Below are 15,041 nucleotides of genomic sequence, written 5' to 3'. Positions count from 1 at the left end.
GTAACCACCCTCTTTTCACCTAGCTGCACCAAAAAGGAACTTTAGAGATCAATACTAATCCCTGGAGATTTTTTTGAGCGCCCTTATCTTGCAGTGTTACCAGTTTCGCTTGTCTCAATACACAAACCTGTCTGGAGGATTTCTCAACCTCCTCTCCATGTTTCACCATGCAGCCCTGGGTCTTCCAAAATGGAACCCAGGTGCCTCCATATATTGTACCATCCACAGGCACAGGCACATGCACACCCAGTGCATGTGTACAGCATACACACAATGCACAGTACTTTATCCTCCCTGTACTGTACAACTCATAGGCACACATAAATCGAGCACCTGCATTTAGCAGTCATGTACTGTAGAGCACTGTATTCTTCATGTACTGTATCACTCATAGATACACATACACCCAGCACATGCATTTCATACACATGCACTGCACCCTTCACTTATTGTACAATTCACAGGTATATATACACCCATCACATGCATTTTTTTGTTTTGTTTTTTAGCTCAAACTTGCCCCGAAGTTATCAGAGTGCTGTACATGAGAACCAGTTGCATTAAAGATGGACACATTCATTTTGTTGGGCATGGGAAGATTAAGTGATTTGCCCAGAACCACAGGATGTTGAGTGTCCCTGCCGGGACCATGCTAGCCACCCACAGCACTGCATCCTTCATGTGCTGTACAACTTATAGGCACACATACATTCAGCTCTGGTACAACACTCCTGCACTGTGCAGCACTTCACACCAAACTGATTTAGGTCAAGGATGAGTTACACAAAGCAGTGAAACTTTAAAAATGAGTGAGCTGAAAGGCATTACTCAAATAAAAAATGACCTGTTCACTTCTACTGATTAGTACATGGCCTGCTGCCACCACTGTGCTTCTGCTGCTTAACACCTGGTGAATCGAGTTGCCTTCCACCTCAATGAGGGTAGGAATTTGGGTGCCCCTCTCAGTCCAACAAGACTGTAATCTGTGAGATTGGCCTATGTCATGGGACTAATGAGTGATCTGTGTTTGCTTGTGATAAAAAATAATAATATCAGTATTACGGATCCAGACATCAGTACAATTAGGAACATAGGGCAGGGGTGCACGTCCATTATCATGCAGAACTTTTCCATCCCAACTGCTCTCCTTTGAGTCAAATGTTATATTTCCTCACCTTCGGCGCAGTATCCCATACATCCTTGAGTAGGCTGTAGCAGGTATACAAAGAAACCACCACAGTTCCGCACGGTGACGGGAATTCTGAAGAGGCAACAATCCTTTGAGCTGCTGAAGAAGAACTGCCATGTTGCACAAGCTGTAAGTTGCTTGATCTCACCAGGTCCAGGAAGGGATTCAGACTCCCTCAGAGACAACCAGACAGGTGCTTGGGTACCACAGTGGTTCATCTGCATAAACGAAAAGAAGTTAGAACGAACATCAGTAGTGAACTCAGATATAACCTTTATGTGGTTACATGTTTCTGACTTTTACTATAGTATTAGAAAGGAAAAGAGTTTCAGAAATTCCATATTTCATTACCTAATTTCACCAGACAGATACATAAAATTGGAGATGTTCCCTTCTGACAAGAAAACAGGATACATATTTTAAGTCCTAGATTAGCCTCTGCTTGACCGTGCTGCATCCAGTTGTCTTCACGGTACAGAATCTACAGACCGGAACCATGCCTCTGCCTTTCTGGCTTGGTCTGACCATATCAGAGTCAGGAGCCAAATTAATTCCACAGGCTGGGTCCGGAGTGCCGGCTCCTTCCGCTCTCTGTCTCTCAGATACAGGAGTGGAGGCATCGGTGGTAGGCAAGGCATTTAAGGGTGTTGGGGGGAGGGGACTGTGGATGAAAAAGAAAGGAGTGCAGGGGAGAGAAAGAGCGTGAAGAGAACATGGTAAGATAGATAGCTTGGGAGAAGGAAAGACGAGTGAAGGAAGGAAAATGATATTGCTAAACATAGGCAAGGGAGATCTTAGGAGTCTGAAGAGAGACTCGATGAGATTGGAAAGAGAACTGATGAGGTGGGGAATGCTAAAGAGATGGGGACACTGCTGAAGATGTGATTTGAGCAGTTAATGAAAGACATGGGAATAAGAGGAACGAGGATGCTGAGAAGAGGCAAATGGAGTCTGGACAGAGTGAGGAGAGGAGTCCCAAGCAGGGATAAGAATAAGGAGACAAGGATTAGAGAGAAGGAGAAGAAAGAATGAGATGGCAGAAGAATGATGAACATCAATGAGATGGATAGAAATATTTTCTGAAAGATTACCATGAAAATGAGAGTGTTAATGAACTACAAGCACAAGATTTGTGTATTTTGGGACACATGAACCACTATGTATTCACCTAATCTTGAAATATACATGCCAGCTTCACCCTCGTTCAATCAATTTAAAACAGCTCTAGTCTGCATGATGATTCAGAATTCATGTTTCCCATTAACTTCTCGAAACTTATATTATAGTGAATCAGTGAAGGTACTGTTCTTTTCTCCCACACACCAGAGTGGAAGGCTGGACCTTCCATGCTGATGAAAGAGGACACTCACACAGCTGTTTGGCACAAAATGATTTGGATTGTGCAATATTTATACATTGACAGTACTCCATGTACACGGTGAAGTTGAGTGGGTTCGGTGCAGGTTCAATTGGCTAAGGAATTTTCTAACTCGTTGGTACCAGAGGAATAGTTCTGTAGTTGATACCATAAAATGATTCCTTCCCTTCTTCAAACACTATTTGCAAAAAGAAGTTAATACTAATCAGTTAGGGTGCTTGTGGTACATCATCTTTAACTTAGCAAATCTCTGAATGTGTACATTCTCTTGGAGATTGCAGATTGCCTTTTAACTATCACTTACTTGCCCTTGTCTTTTAAATTATTTACTGTTTTTAACTTTCTCCAGGGGTTCTCACAGCACACTACATTGCCACCCCAGGATGGTGAAGAAGGGTGGACTCCCAGCATGTCCAGTTGAAACAGATGCGAATCTTGGAGTACAGGCTGCACGCTGACACCAACCACTCATAACATTTACCCTTGTTGAGGTTTACCCTCATTTTTTACCGCTATGCTACATAGAGGCCAGGGCGTCAAAGCAATGCATCACTTGAAGTGCCATCTTGATATTCAGAGAATGCAGTCTGCTTCAAGTTATGTCTAGTCGCTGAAACCTAGAAATCAAGTGGCCTCCACATTACCGACCTGAGACCATGGCTGCCAAGAATAGCCTTCGAAATGGGAACCATGCAGAAGCCCTAGAGAGACACACCTACTTGGCGACCAAGTGATCACCACTACCTTTTTAACATCTCTCACCAACATTATGGTGAACTGAAAAATATGGAGTGCAATTAATGAGATACAGGCAGGGATGCTGGTATCCAGTCTTCACTTCGATTTGCATTCCTGTTGCCCCCAAGGATCCTGATTAATTGAAGATGTCTCCATAAAATAGTTTGAGCCCACAGATTAAAAAGAGGGACATTTATAAATCAAAAAGGTACCATTCCAAAGACAGTCAATTTCTTTATTTTGATATATTTCATATAAAGTACAGTAACAAAAAAAATCTCATTAAAATTCAAATACGATAAAATGTATCAACTGACAATAAGAACTAGCAGTAAAGCCCAAAAAAGCGTCTTGCATTATTGGAAAAAAAAAACTCTCATCACTAAAACCAATCATTAAAATTACATAATCAGTAAATCCTAAAAATGGATAGAACGTAAGAACAGATTTTATAAAGTGTCCCAGCTCTCCTTTTCTTCAGTGCCGCCCAGAGGAATGTCTCCAATGAGTAACACACCAAAGGATCACCCAACATTTACAAAAAGTAAAGTGCATGTCTACAATTCCTAAAATTAAACATGAATAAAATGGGAATTAAACATCTCTTCCTCTTATCCCACACAAACAGTCATTCACGCAAACCCCGGACATGATGATGGCTAAATGTCCCTGTTGCTGGAATCTAAATGGGCCTTTTACAGGAGAGAGCTGGTATGCAGTCATCCCACAGGGGGCAGGTAAAAGGGTGCCCTTGGCTAGCACGACCCTGCCTCCGCTATTGGTCTCACATTGCCCGAGTAGAATGGCAATAGTCAATCCCACAAAGTAGGGTACATTTTGGTGACTCCTGAAATCAGAGCCCCTCTCCGACGTCGAAGAAGAGTACAGTTAAAGGAAGAGCCTTCAGAAAGGATAGCAAATATTTCGAGCTCCTTAAGAATAAACAGACACAACGCTGCCTAGAAAATGTACATTAGCATGGCGGGGCACCTTTCCAAAGGCATGATGAGAGTAGCCAGATAGGAAAGAGGGAAGGGATGTTATCGTAATATCCTATATGCTCTTTAGGAGAGGAAGTAAAACGATAAATGCCCACACATTGAGTTACTTGGAGACATCAAAAATGGAATATTGATATGCTGTATGCATTTCAAAAAGGTCGGTCATCCAGATCCAGAACGTGTGTTCCATAGAAGTCACAGAACTTTAAACCTCCTTGCATTGCATATTTTCAAGGTTAGGAGTGTTACTAAAAGTTTATCGGTTTGGAACATCTGCCAAAAAACAGCAGATCTAAACAGTGGAGGCAATTTTAGTTGATAGAAAGCTAAAATGAGTCTTATTTTAGCTTACAACTTCAGGAGTCTAAAGTCTTAATTGATCTCTTTAACCAGAGGACTTATACACTCTAACTGCAATACATACATTTGTAATGATCTCAGCAACACTGGATGCTTGGACATGGCCTGTCAGCTGTGCTAAAAAGGCTGCACTGACCGCACAAGGCTCCTCGCGCTTGTCTCTTCCTCCTTGTTCCACTGCCTGTCTGGCTCCGCTCCTTCATGTACATTTAATTATTCTTATTGTGTCCTCACAGGGTGTCCAGGCCAGGTAAACGTGTGCAAGGAGGCAATATTAAAGGCAACTGTGAGAAAGGGTCCCTTTTTTGGTGGTTGTAGGAAGGTAGGATCCTTCTGCATGGTTACCCGCACTTTTTGCCTTGTGCCGGGATGGTTTCTGACTAGTCTGACTGAGATCCTGATAACCAGGACCACAGCCTCTGTGCTTTTTCCCCTATATTGGTCTGGTAAGTACTTAAGTACATCCCAGAATAAACACTGGTGTCTCCTTATCAGTCCCTAGTATATGGTACTAAGGTACCCAGGGCATAGGTACACCAGGGTTCCCCCATGGGCTTAAGCATGTATAATGCCACCTGTGGGAGACCATTGCCACCTGTGTAAGTAGGTGCTAGCACATCTTACAAAAGAAATAGGTTTCCCTATATTGAAGGTCGCTGCACTTAGAACTGAGCACCCTGCCTTCAGGATTGAAAGGCCTGCTTTAGGGGTGACTTATAGAATTTAAGTGTGAGGGTGCCCCTGCATGAGCTGGACACCACTACAACCTTCGGAGTCCATTCTTCCGAGTTGTAAGTGCAACACTGACTACTGATTAGCGCTTTTCTTTTTCAAGGTACTTTTCTGCTAAATCTTTAAAAATCTGCAGACCCCTTCATTGGATTTTTGTTGTCATTTGGTTTATTACATTTTACTCTACTTTTTATAAATTGCAGTGGGATTTTAATTGTGTCATATCTTTTTACCTTTTTAATGTTTTGGTACCTCTAAATGATTTAGAAATTCTCTTTCGATGAATATGGTCTGCTCTGTGTGATAGCTACCATGTGTTGAACGCAAGTTTAAATTTTTGAAACAATTGTTTGGACCTAACAGGTTACTGACTTTTTACTTGCTAGACTACTATCCACCCCAAATAATAAGTCACTTTCTTTCTGTGTCTTTCTGTGGCATACTTATTGTTGCTTAGAAATGCATTGCATGAGTCCCTTCTTTCTTGTCCTTATCCTACTTTCTCCTAGGTGCTTTAAATAGGCGGGGGCCCTCTGTAACTCATGTGCTGCTTCTGTGTGGATTACACTGGTGCCTCTACAGAACTGGCCTATGGTTACTTAATGGTTGTCTCAATATACCACTCTCCCGGAGGACTAGCAGTGCATTAAAAAGGTGTGCACTCCGTCATTCCTTTGTGGTCTTTGGGTCTTCTGTGACCTCATGGTGGACTCCATAGAATATTCCTGGTGCTCTGAAGCAACTATAACTTGGGCACCTGGTATGAACAGTATTGTCCTCCATGATGCAATATCAGATGTTGCAAGGGTATCAAAGAGGTCATAGAACAGGTCCTGTACTATATGAGGTAATTAGCAGTACATGGTGAGGGCACTAGTTATAGCTACTTTACATCATGGGTTCTGGTTACTTGAGATAACTATACCTGGTGTATTTCAGTGTTTTTTTTCATTTCAAAAGGGATGTTATGACATTTCCACATAACTATAAAGTCTGTTTAACCTTGCTTTTTTTGTGAATTTCCAAGGCTTTTAAAAAAATGTAAAGTAACATATTAATACAATTCCTAATTATAACGTCACTTTAGCCTTTGTTTTAGGGAATTTCTATGTTTTTTTAACATAAAGTAAGATGTTTTTCGCCATGTGCGGAGTGGGTTTAGGTGCAGCCTGACCATATGATGTTACAACATGAAGGGTGTTATTTTATGTAAGACATGCTTAATGACTTGTCAAAGGACCAGAACACCAAACTATAAAATGTCTATTGACTTTAACAAAGGGTCAGCATATCAACATATATAATGCAGATCTATTGTCTTTGTAAAAAGAGCACCAATAATTAAATGTATATTTCATGATTGTATGCATTGCAATGTTTAATAAACGTGATTGTCATAAAAAGATTATAACGTTTATTTAAAAAACATGTTTTTGAATCTTTCTTTTAACATTTTGAGCACACAAAATGCAGCCATAAAAACAACTTCAAGAGGGCTGTGCACTTCACCTGCAGAGTTTAGTGCTCCAGTGCATTAAAAAAAATTGCTAAACTCTCCTTGGCTCATGGATTTAACGACACAGGGGACTCGCTGCTTTTTTTATGAATATTGCTGGGGGTTTGCTAAACTTCCTGCAGCACCACACAATAAAAAAATCCTGGCCTTCTAGAGGACCCCAGGATTGACTTTTTAATTGAAAAGCCCTTACAGAGCATTATGGGATGCTCCATGCCAAAACAGTGAATAATAAACAAGCAGCTGTGCCGCTCATTAGTATTCTTTTTTATTATTTAATTTTTTTTTTTTTTTTTTTTTATTAACCCACATCTTCAATTTTTGTTGGGGGCAAGTAGACACATGGGGCACGCAGATGCCAGCAACATGTTTTTGTATTATTATTATTTTTTTTAAATAGAAAACCACCTCCATACACCTGCACTAGAGTGGCTACATCCAAATTTGGAGCTTATCGTTTGCACAAGGATATATATATATATATATATATATATATATATATATATATATATATATATATATATATATATATATATATATATAAATTCTGTAGAGAGATATATTCAATCAAGAAACCACAGGTTGCAGAGACGTTATAGTTAGGTTCAGATTTCACTCATACAAAACTATTGAATTTCAGCAGTTATAGTTACCTGAGTTAGCTTTAACATATGCTCCCACAATGTGCTGCTTATAACCTAATATATTACATCACTCATGACATGGTCAGTGACATCACTGATGACATCTCAAGTTAGTGTGTTTCGTAGATGTTTGAGACTTACAGATATATACTAAGCTAGCTAGTGCATAAGTTATATTACTATTTTTTTCGTACTACTGAGTGATACTCTTCTTATATATCTTACCTGAGTGGTACTGTGAGTGTCTATATGGGTGTGTAAGTGGGTGTCTGAGTGGCTGTCAGGATGTGTGTCTGTAGGTTGAATACATGTATGTGACTAGCTGCATGGGTGAGTGAGTGAGTGGCTGTATTGGGGAGTGAGTGGGTGTGTGAGTGGTTTTATGGGTGGGTGAGTGACTATATGGGTGGGTGAGTTTGTGCGAGTGGCTGTACGGAGGACTGAGGAGATGTGTGAATGGCGCAATGGGTGAGTGACTGAGTGTGAAAGGGGATGTATGGATAAGTGAGTGAGCGGCTGCTTTGCACAGTAAGCATCTGTGTGAGTGGCTATATAGGTAAGTGAGTAGGCAAATGAATGCTTTTATTGATGTGTGAACTGGTATGCATGTCGTTTTGTGGGCGAATGAACAGATGTGTGAGTAGCTGTATGGGTGAGTGAGTAGCTGTGTAAGCAGTTGTATGGGTGAGGGAGTGGTTGTGTAAGTGGCTGTTTGGGTGTGTGAGTGGTTGTATGGTATGGATGTGGGTCTGTGAGTGGCTGTATGGGTGAGAGTAGTTGTGTGAGTGGTTATATGAGTGTGTGTGTTTGTGTTAGTAGTTGTATAGTTCTTTGAATGGGTATGTGATTTGTCGTGTGTGAAGTGAGTGGCTGTATGAGAGGTTGCATGGGGGTGTGAGTGGGGGTGCAAGTGGTTCTGTGGATAAAGTCATCAGTGATGTCATTTGAGAGTTCATCAGTGATGTCATGGACAATTAAATGAGTGATGTAATCAGTGAGGTCACAAGCAGTGCTTTGCAAGAGCTTAAGTGATAGTTAGCTCAGGTATATAACTATAACTGCTGAATTTTAATGGTTTTACATGAATAAAATCTGAGGCTAACTATAACGTCCCTGTAACCTTTGTTTTTTCAAGTGAATTTCTAAAGTTTTTTAAATTCTATTCCCAACTATAACTTTCCTGTAAGCTTAGTTTTTTTCAGTGAATTTTTAAGGTTTTTTTAATGTTATTTCCTAACCATAATGTCCCTGTAACCTGTATTATTTCAGTGAATTTCTAACTTTTTAAATTATGTTCCCAACTATAACTTTCCTGTAACGTTTTTTTTTTTCTTTTAGCGAAATTGAAATATTTGTTTAATTTTATTTCCTAACTGTAAGCTGTAATCATTGTGAGTGGCTGGATAGTAAATATATAGCCCCAGGCAGACTCCCCATGTCCAAAAACGATTGCCTTTTTAAATTTAACCTTAAATTCGCAGGGGATCAGTGGATCCACAGTAAAACATTTTAGAAATACCCACTGGTGGTGGTGTTGTAACACATGAAAATTCAGAATCCCCAAGACCAATAAGAAGATGGAGGCAGTATTGTTTGCGGACTTATGTATTTGTAGGAGTGAAGGAGCGATCTAAGGAGGCTGTCTTTGCACTGAACTTGGTGACTGTTTCAAACCAGGCATGTGTTGATATTGCAGGTCATTTAAATGATTTAAAAAATATTTTACCCCTTGCATGCTGGTGACGAACCCCAGCCGTCACGCTCCGCGGTGCTCGTGTGCGAATGACGGCTGGGGTTCGTCACGGGCCCGCCCTGTTTGTTTGTTTACCGCACAGCGGCAGAAACGGGCCAGCATCGAAGGGGTTAAAGAACTGAGGATGTGAAAGTATTTCTATAGGTTATGTGTCTGTATGCATATTTATATTATGCATGTGCAGTCATTTTAGAGCTTGCATCATAATGATCATGGAAGATGCATATTCATGATTAGTTACGTTTAGATGGTTGCTTAAGGTGCCAAAAAAGAAAATGATTTTAGGGTAAGGTTAAGAAAGCATACTGCATACTTTACTAGAATAATGCCTAGAAATGTAGTGGTACTTGTATAGCGCACGAATAACCCATGAGGCATCTCGGCGCTTGTACGAATACCGCTGAGGAACCCTTCCTGGCCTTTCCCTGTGAAGTGCCCACTCCTGGGCACCCCCAAGGTGAAGCCAGGCATCCTAGCGTTGTTGGGGCCGTTGTGGAGATTAAGCAAGCTATTGCCCAGAGTTGCAGTGAGTTACAATGAAAATTGTAATATATATTTCTAAGCAACAAAGTTCTTTTATTTATTGTTTACACAAATGCTGCTCAAATAATTTGAACACATTTAATTTATTTACATTTTATTTGCTCTTTGCTTTGGGGTTTGCAAACGCTCTGCTGTTCCATTTCAAACGAGGCTGCTGATTTAAGCTTGTGCTTTTTACAGTTGACTTCATTTTGGAAAACTGTTAATCTTATTACAAAATGTAAGAAATGTCATCTAAATTTCAAAAGTGAGTTTACAAAAAGTGAAGTGATGATGTTTACACTTTCTACATGGCCACCCAGTGCAGGTTACCTAAGTTGGATAACGGAACTGAGGCGTCTGATAGAATCTGTCAGTCAGACCACGTGCTGTGCAGGGAAGTTGAGGTCAAGTTAGAAATTGAGTTTTTGCAGATCAGGACAGCAGGAGGCTCGGCACATGAATGAACAAGAGGAAAGAGGAATGCAGGCAGCAAATTTAATAATGACTGCCACTGAGACGTGCACCTTTTTAAGCAGGAAAAGGGTTCCTGTTGATACACTGTAAATGCCTTTGCGTAGAGTTTACAGGCAACATTCTGCTTCTCATTCTTCAAGTGGCATATAACTAAGCATCGACGTAAATGCAAATAAAGTTCTTTCTAATGTTCACTCGAATTAATTTTTGTGTCAATGTTGAGGTTCTCATGCAGTAGACTCCCCCAAAATAAATCAGAAAACGTGAAAGATGGTGTTCATGCTCTTACATTTTTGCAACACACTTAAATGGGAACACCTGGGTGACAGCCACCCACTCGAATCTTACAACTTGTATAGCTTATATCTGTTCTGCGCAATCTGCTCCCTCTGCTTACCTGTTCTGCAAACAATGAGCCTTTAGATTATAACTAATAGCAGTGACTGTTAAGGGTGTGTTATAGTTTCAGCAGCAGGCAGCGTTTAAACGTTATGCATGTGACAAAAAAGAGGCAAACTTTCACACACACATATGCAGGATTTTGTGGTATTCTACTCCTGGACTGTTCTCTATTTGATCGACTGCCTACATTGGAGAGCTGTTATATACCCAAAAGGCAACACAATATTACTAAATGAAACGACTTCACATAAAAAGCACAAGTTGCTTTTTGTAGAGCTAGCAATTGCCAATTTGAAAGACATTATTAGATTCCTTACTGTGTCATTAAATAATGCACTAAAGCAGAGAAGGGGTTGGTCGGGATATTTAAGAACTAGGAGGGTTCCTATGTGTAGGAAAGTGTCTCTTTTTGCATGCCCACTTCCATTTTGTGTGGATTGAGGCTTCTGGATTTTTGACTGTGCACGGGGACTCTGCTAAACAGGCACAGCACAGTGCACTCTGACTTGTAAAACATGTCAAAATTATTTATATTTCTAATTGGCATTTTAAACTTGCATATAAGTCCCTAGTATATTGTACAAAGTGAATCCAGGGAATGCAAGTTAAATGTCACCTATTGGGCTTTCAACTATAGTGACAGTGTAAACATGGCTTCAGGCCTACCATTGCAGCCAGACTGTAGCAGTTTGAAACTGCAATTCAACCTATCAAAACAACCTCTTTTGACAGGCCTATACCTCCCTTTTAAATATTAATGAGTCACCAAGGCCTTATAGCCCATAAAGCAAGATGCATGGTATTGAAAAGTAGGACACGTAGAATGTTAAGTGACAATCTGATACAAGCTAATGTTACTGTGGCAAGGGAGGCTGTTCAGTAGAGAAATACTGGGATGCACTATGAAATGTATTAATGCTATCTTCAGCAAGAACACACCTACAAATTGAATTTTTTAGCGCTTTATATTATTTATTAAAATGCTAATTCACTGGTGGAATTTTTATTAAATATTATTAAGGAAAAGGTACTCATAGAAAGTTACATTTCCCCTTCCTAAAGCTTCTGGAAGGTAATTTGCATTAGCATTCAGCTGAGCCATCTGACTGCTCAAGCCCTGAATAAGGTATGAAAACTGCTACCAGAGTCAAGGCAAAGGCCTAGGTGTGGGTAGGCGTTTCTGTTCCTCTAGCAAGATGACCATTTGGGCAGTGCCATGAACTTAATTCAAAGGGGCCTCCCCTGTCACAGGCATTTGTTAGAGAACACTTTGACAGGCCCTTTCTTTGCTCCCCCAGACAGGAAGGCTCCATTCCCAGTGGGGAGGGAGCTACCTCAGAACTGGATTGACGTGATGACAGAGGATCTCAAGGGTGGACTCTCAGGATCTGCACAAAGAGTTAAGGGTTTCACCACCTTGCATTTAGGATGAAAGGTGCACTGTGGATTTATTTGCTGTATCCCACAATGGAAATGCTGCAAAAATTGTATATACCTCATTACTTGTCCCAGGTTCATGAGGTATGTGAGCATGACTACCCGCCCAGTTGAGACTCGCATTGGGGAATATAAAAGTGCTATTCGATGTAAAAAGACCAACACAAGGCTCCAGAACCATTGCCTTGAGCAGAATCACTCCCTCGAAAGTCTACGCTGGACCATAATTGAATCCAATCCCTGTTGGTCCACACAAACAGGAACAATGGTGGGTCTTCCTTCTGAATAGTAATAGGGATGGGTTGAATGACGATATACCCTGGGTAGAACACCTTTATGCCATCTTCCTGTTTTCATAATTTTCTGTCATGACCACTTACCAGTAGAATAATCCATCATTTTGTCTATCTTAAGCACTCTTGCTGGTATCTGCATTTATAATCTTGCCGAATGAATTCTCTTCCATGCCACTGGCTATTCAGTGAAGGTCACTAATCTGTTTCCTGATTATTGACAGTGCACCACACTTAGGGGTCGATTAGGATCGCGGACGGACTTGCGTCCGTCCGCGACCCCAGAGCAGGAGGGAACCTCCGCATGGCATGCGGAGTTCCCTCCTGTGCAATTAGGATGTGACCGCAAGGGTTGCGGTCACATCCTCTATTTTTAACATTGCGGCGGGTGGAGCTTCAAGCTGCACCCGCCGCAATGTTAAAAATGCACGCATTGCATTTGCATGCAGTAAGAGGCAGGCACCGCGCGGTGCCTGCCGCTTTCTGCATGCAAATGCAGGGGGGTACCATAGGTACCCCCCATGTGCACCCCCCACCCCCCCTTCACCTAGGGGGCCGCAACGGGCCCCCGCAGTGAAGTTCTGTATGCTTTTCCACGGCGGAAAACCCGCCGCGGTAAAGCATACTTTACAGGCCATCCTAATATGGTGGACGGTGTCTGACAGACACCATCACCATATTAGAGCTTTTCCGCCGCGGTTGTAAGCCAGCCGCGGCGGAAAAGCTGCGGACGGAAACCAGGACCCACCAGCCATCCTAATGTGGCGGTGGGTCTTTGGTCAGTCCGCTGCGGTTTTTCCGCATCCTCTGGGCCGGCGGTGCCTTCCGCCGGCCCCGAGGATGCGGAAAAACCGCGATCCTAATGACCCCCATAATTGCTATCAATAGTTAACAGTCTTTCCTTTTTCCAACATGGCGCTTAAATGTGTACCAATTCTTCTTGTCAGAGATGCCTAAATAGGCTGATGGTACACACATAATTTAGAAAGGCACAACAGTAAAGCGCTCTAATATCCTACGGGATTAAAATTCACGCAATGTAAAACTTTATAAATAAATAAAATAAATAAGAATACGATATTCGCCTCAAATAGCCACGTTGTCTACTTCTAATGAAATACATTGATTTTGCCACCAGTTCACGATGTATGTTGATGTTACCTAATCTACATACATACATACTACCTAGGTGCTGAGACACCATTCAATCATGGCGGCCTCACTTTCCAGTAATCTAACTTGACGTATTTCGCGTCAGGGTTCACGTTTATTCAGCCACGATTGGATCCGGAAACCAGCCAGCTATAACTGTTGCTTGGCTGTTTTGGGGTACTGAGGTATATGTTTTGGGGTGTTTGGGTATTTTAAGGGTTCAGATACAGTTTTGGGTTATGGGGTACAGGGGTAGTTTTATGGTTTAGGGATAGGTATGGGTATTGGGGTACAGGGGTATTTTTAGGGTTCAGGGCTAGGTTTGCGTTTTGGGGTATAGGGGTATTTTTAGGGTTTTGGGGTAGGTTTGGGTTACAAGGGTATTTTAAGGGTTCAGGGCTAGGTTTGGGTTTTGGGGTACAGGGGTATTTTTAGGGTTCAGGGCTAGGTTTGGGGGTACAGGGGTATTTTAGGGTTCAGGGGTAGGTTTGGGTTTTGGGGTACAGGGTTATTTTTATGTTTCAGGGCTAGGTTTGGGGTACAGGGGTATTTTTAGGGTTCAGGGGTAGGTTTGGGTTTTGGGGTACAGGGGTATTTTAAGGGTTCAGGGCTAGGTTTGGGTTTTGGGCTACAGGGGTATTTTAGGGTTCAGGGGTAGGTTTGGGTTTTGGGGTACAGGGTTATTTTTGTTTCAGGGCTATGTTTTGGGGTAAAGGGGTATTTTTAGGGTTCAGGGGTAGGTTTGGGTTTTGGGGTACAGGGGTATTTTAAGGGTTCGGGGCTAGGTTTGGGTTTTGGGCTACAGGGGTATTTTAGGGTTCAGGGGTAGGTTTGGGTTTTGGGGTACAGGGGTATATTTAGGGTTCAGGGGTAGGTTTGGGTTTTGAGGTACAGGGGTATTTATAGGGTTAAGGGCTAGGTTTCGGTTTTGGGGTACAGGGGTATTTTAGGGTTTAGGGATAGGTTTGGGTTTTGGAGTACAGGGTATATTTATAGGATTAAGATGGGTTAGTGTTTAAGGGTGTTGGGGTATTTTAAGGAGTAAGGGTGGGTTATGATTATGAGGTGCAGGGGTATTTAAATGGAGCAGGGTGGACACCCGGAGCTGGAATGTACAGAACCTGGGAAGAAAAAACAATGAAATATTGGGCACAACGCTCGCTTTTTTTCCCCATAATCCCGCGCCCCGCACACGCCCACAGCACACGATATGAGACATGGCATGAAGGGCGGAACGTACCACACGCCCCCATCGTTTGTCACGCCCCCAGCACACGCCCACAGCACAACGCAGACACGCCCACAAGGGACTACTTTGCCGGCACGGTTCTTTTACCTTTTAAATGTATATGGTGGGCGTCTGCATAGCCTATGTCCTTCTGCTGCAACTGCCCTTTCCAACGCTGTATTGGGTGTTGTGATTGGTGCTGTGATTCTTGAGATTACC

General features: G+C 41.9%; 1 protein-coding gene across 1 annotated transcript in view; it reads right to left on the bottom strand.

The window, feature by feature from the left end:
* Positions 1-15,041, bottom strand: part of VWDE (von Willebrand factor D and EGF domains) — a 402,281-nt gene that overhangs the window by 293,367 nt on the left and 93,873 nt on the right. The window contains exon 3 of the mRNA XM_078662843.1: positions 1,176-1,407. Coding sequence (XP_078518969.1) covers positions 1,176-1,407 — 232 coding nt within the window. The remainder of the gene's footprint in view (positions 1-1,175; positions 1,408-15,041) is intronic.

The sequence above is a fragment of the Lissotriton helveticus genome, chromosome 10, assembly GCF_964261635.1.
Source record: "Lissotriton helveticus chromosome 10, aLisHel1.1, whole genome shotgun sequence".
In the NCBI taxonomy this organism is placed as follows: domain Eukaryota; kingdom Metazoa; phylum Chordata; class Amphibia; order Caudata; family Salamandridae; genus Lissotriton; species Lissotriton helveticus.
This window is presented reverse-complemented; position numbering and strand designations above follow the sequence as displayed.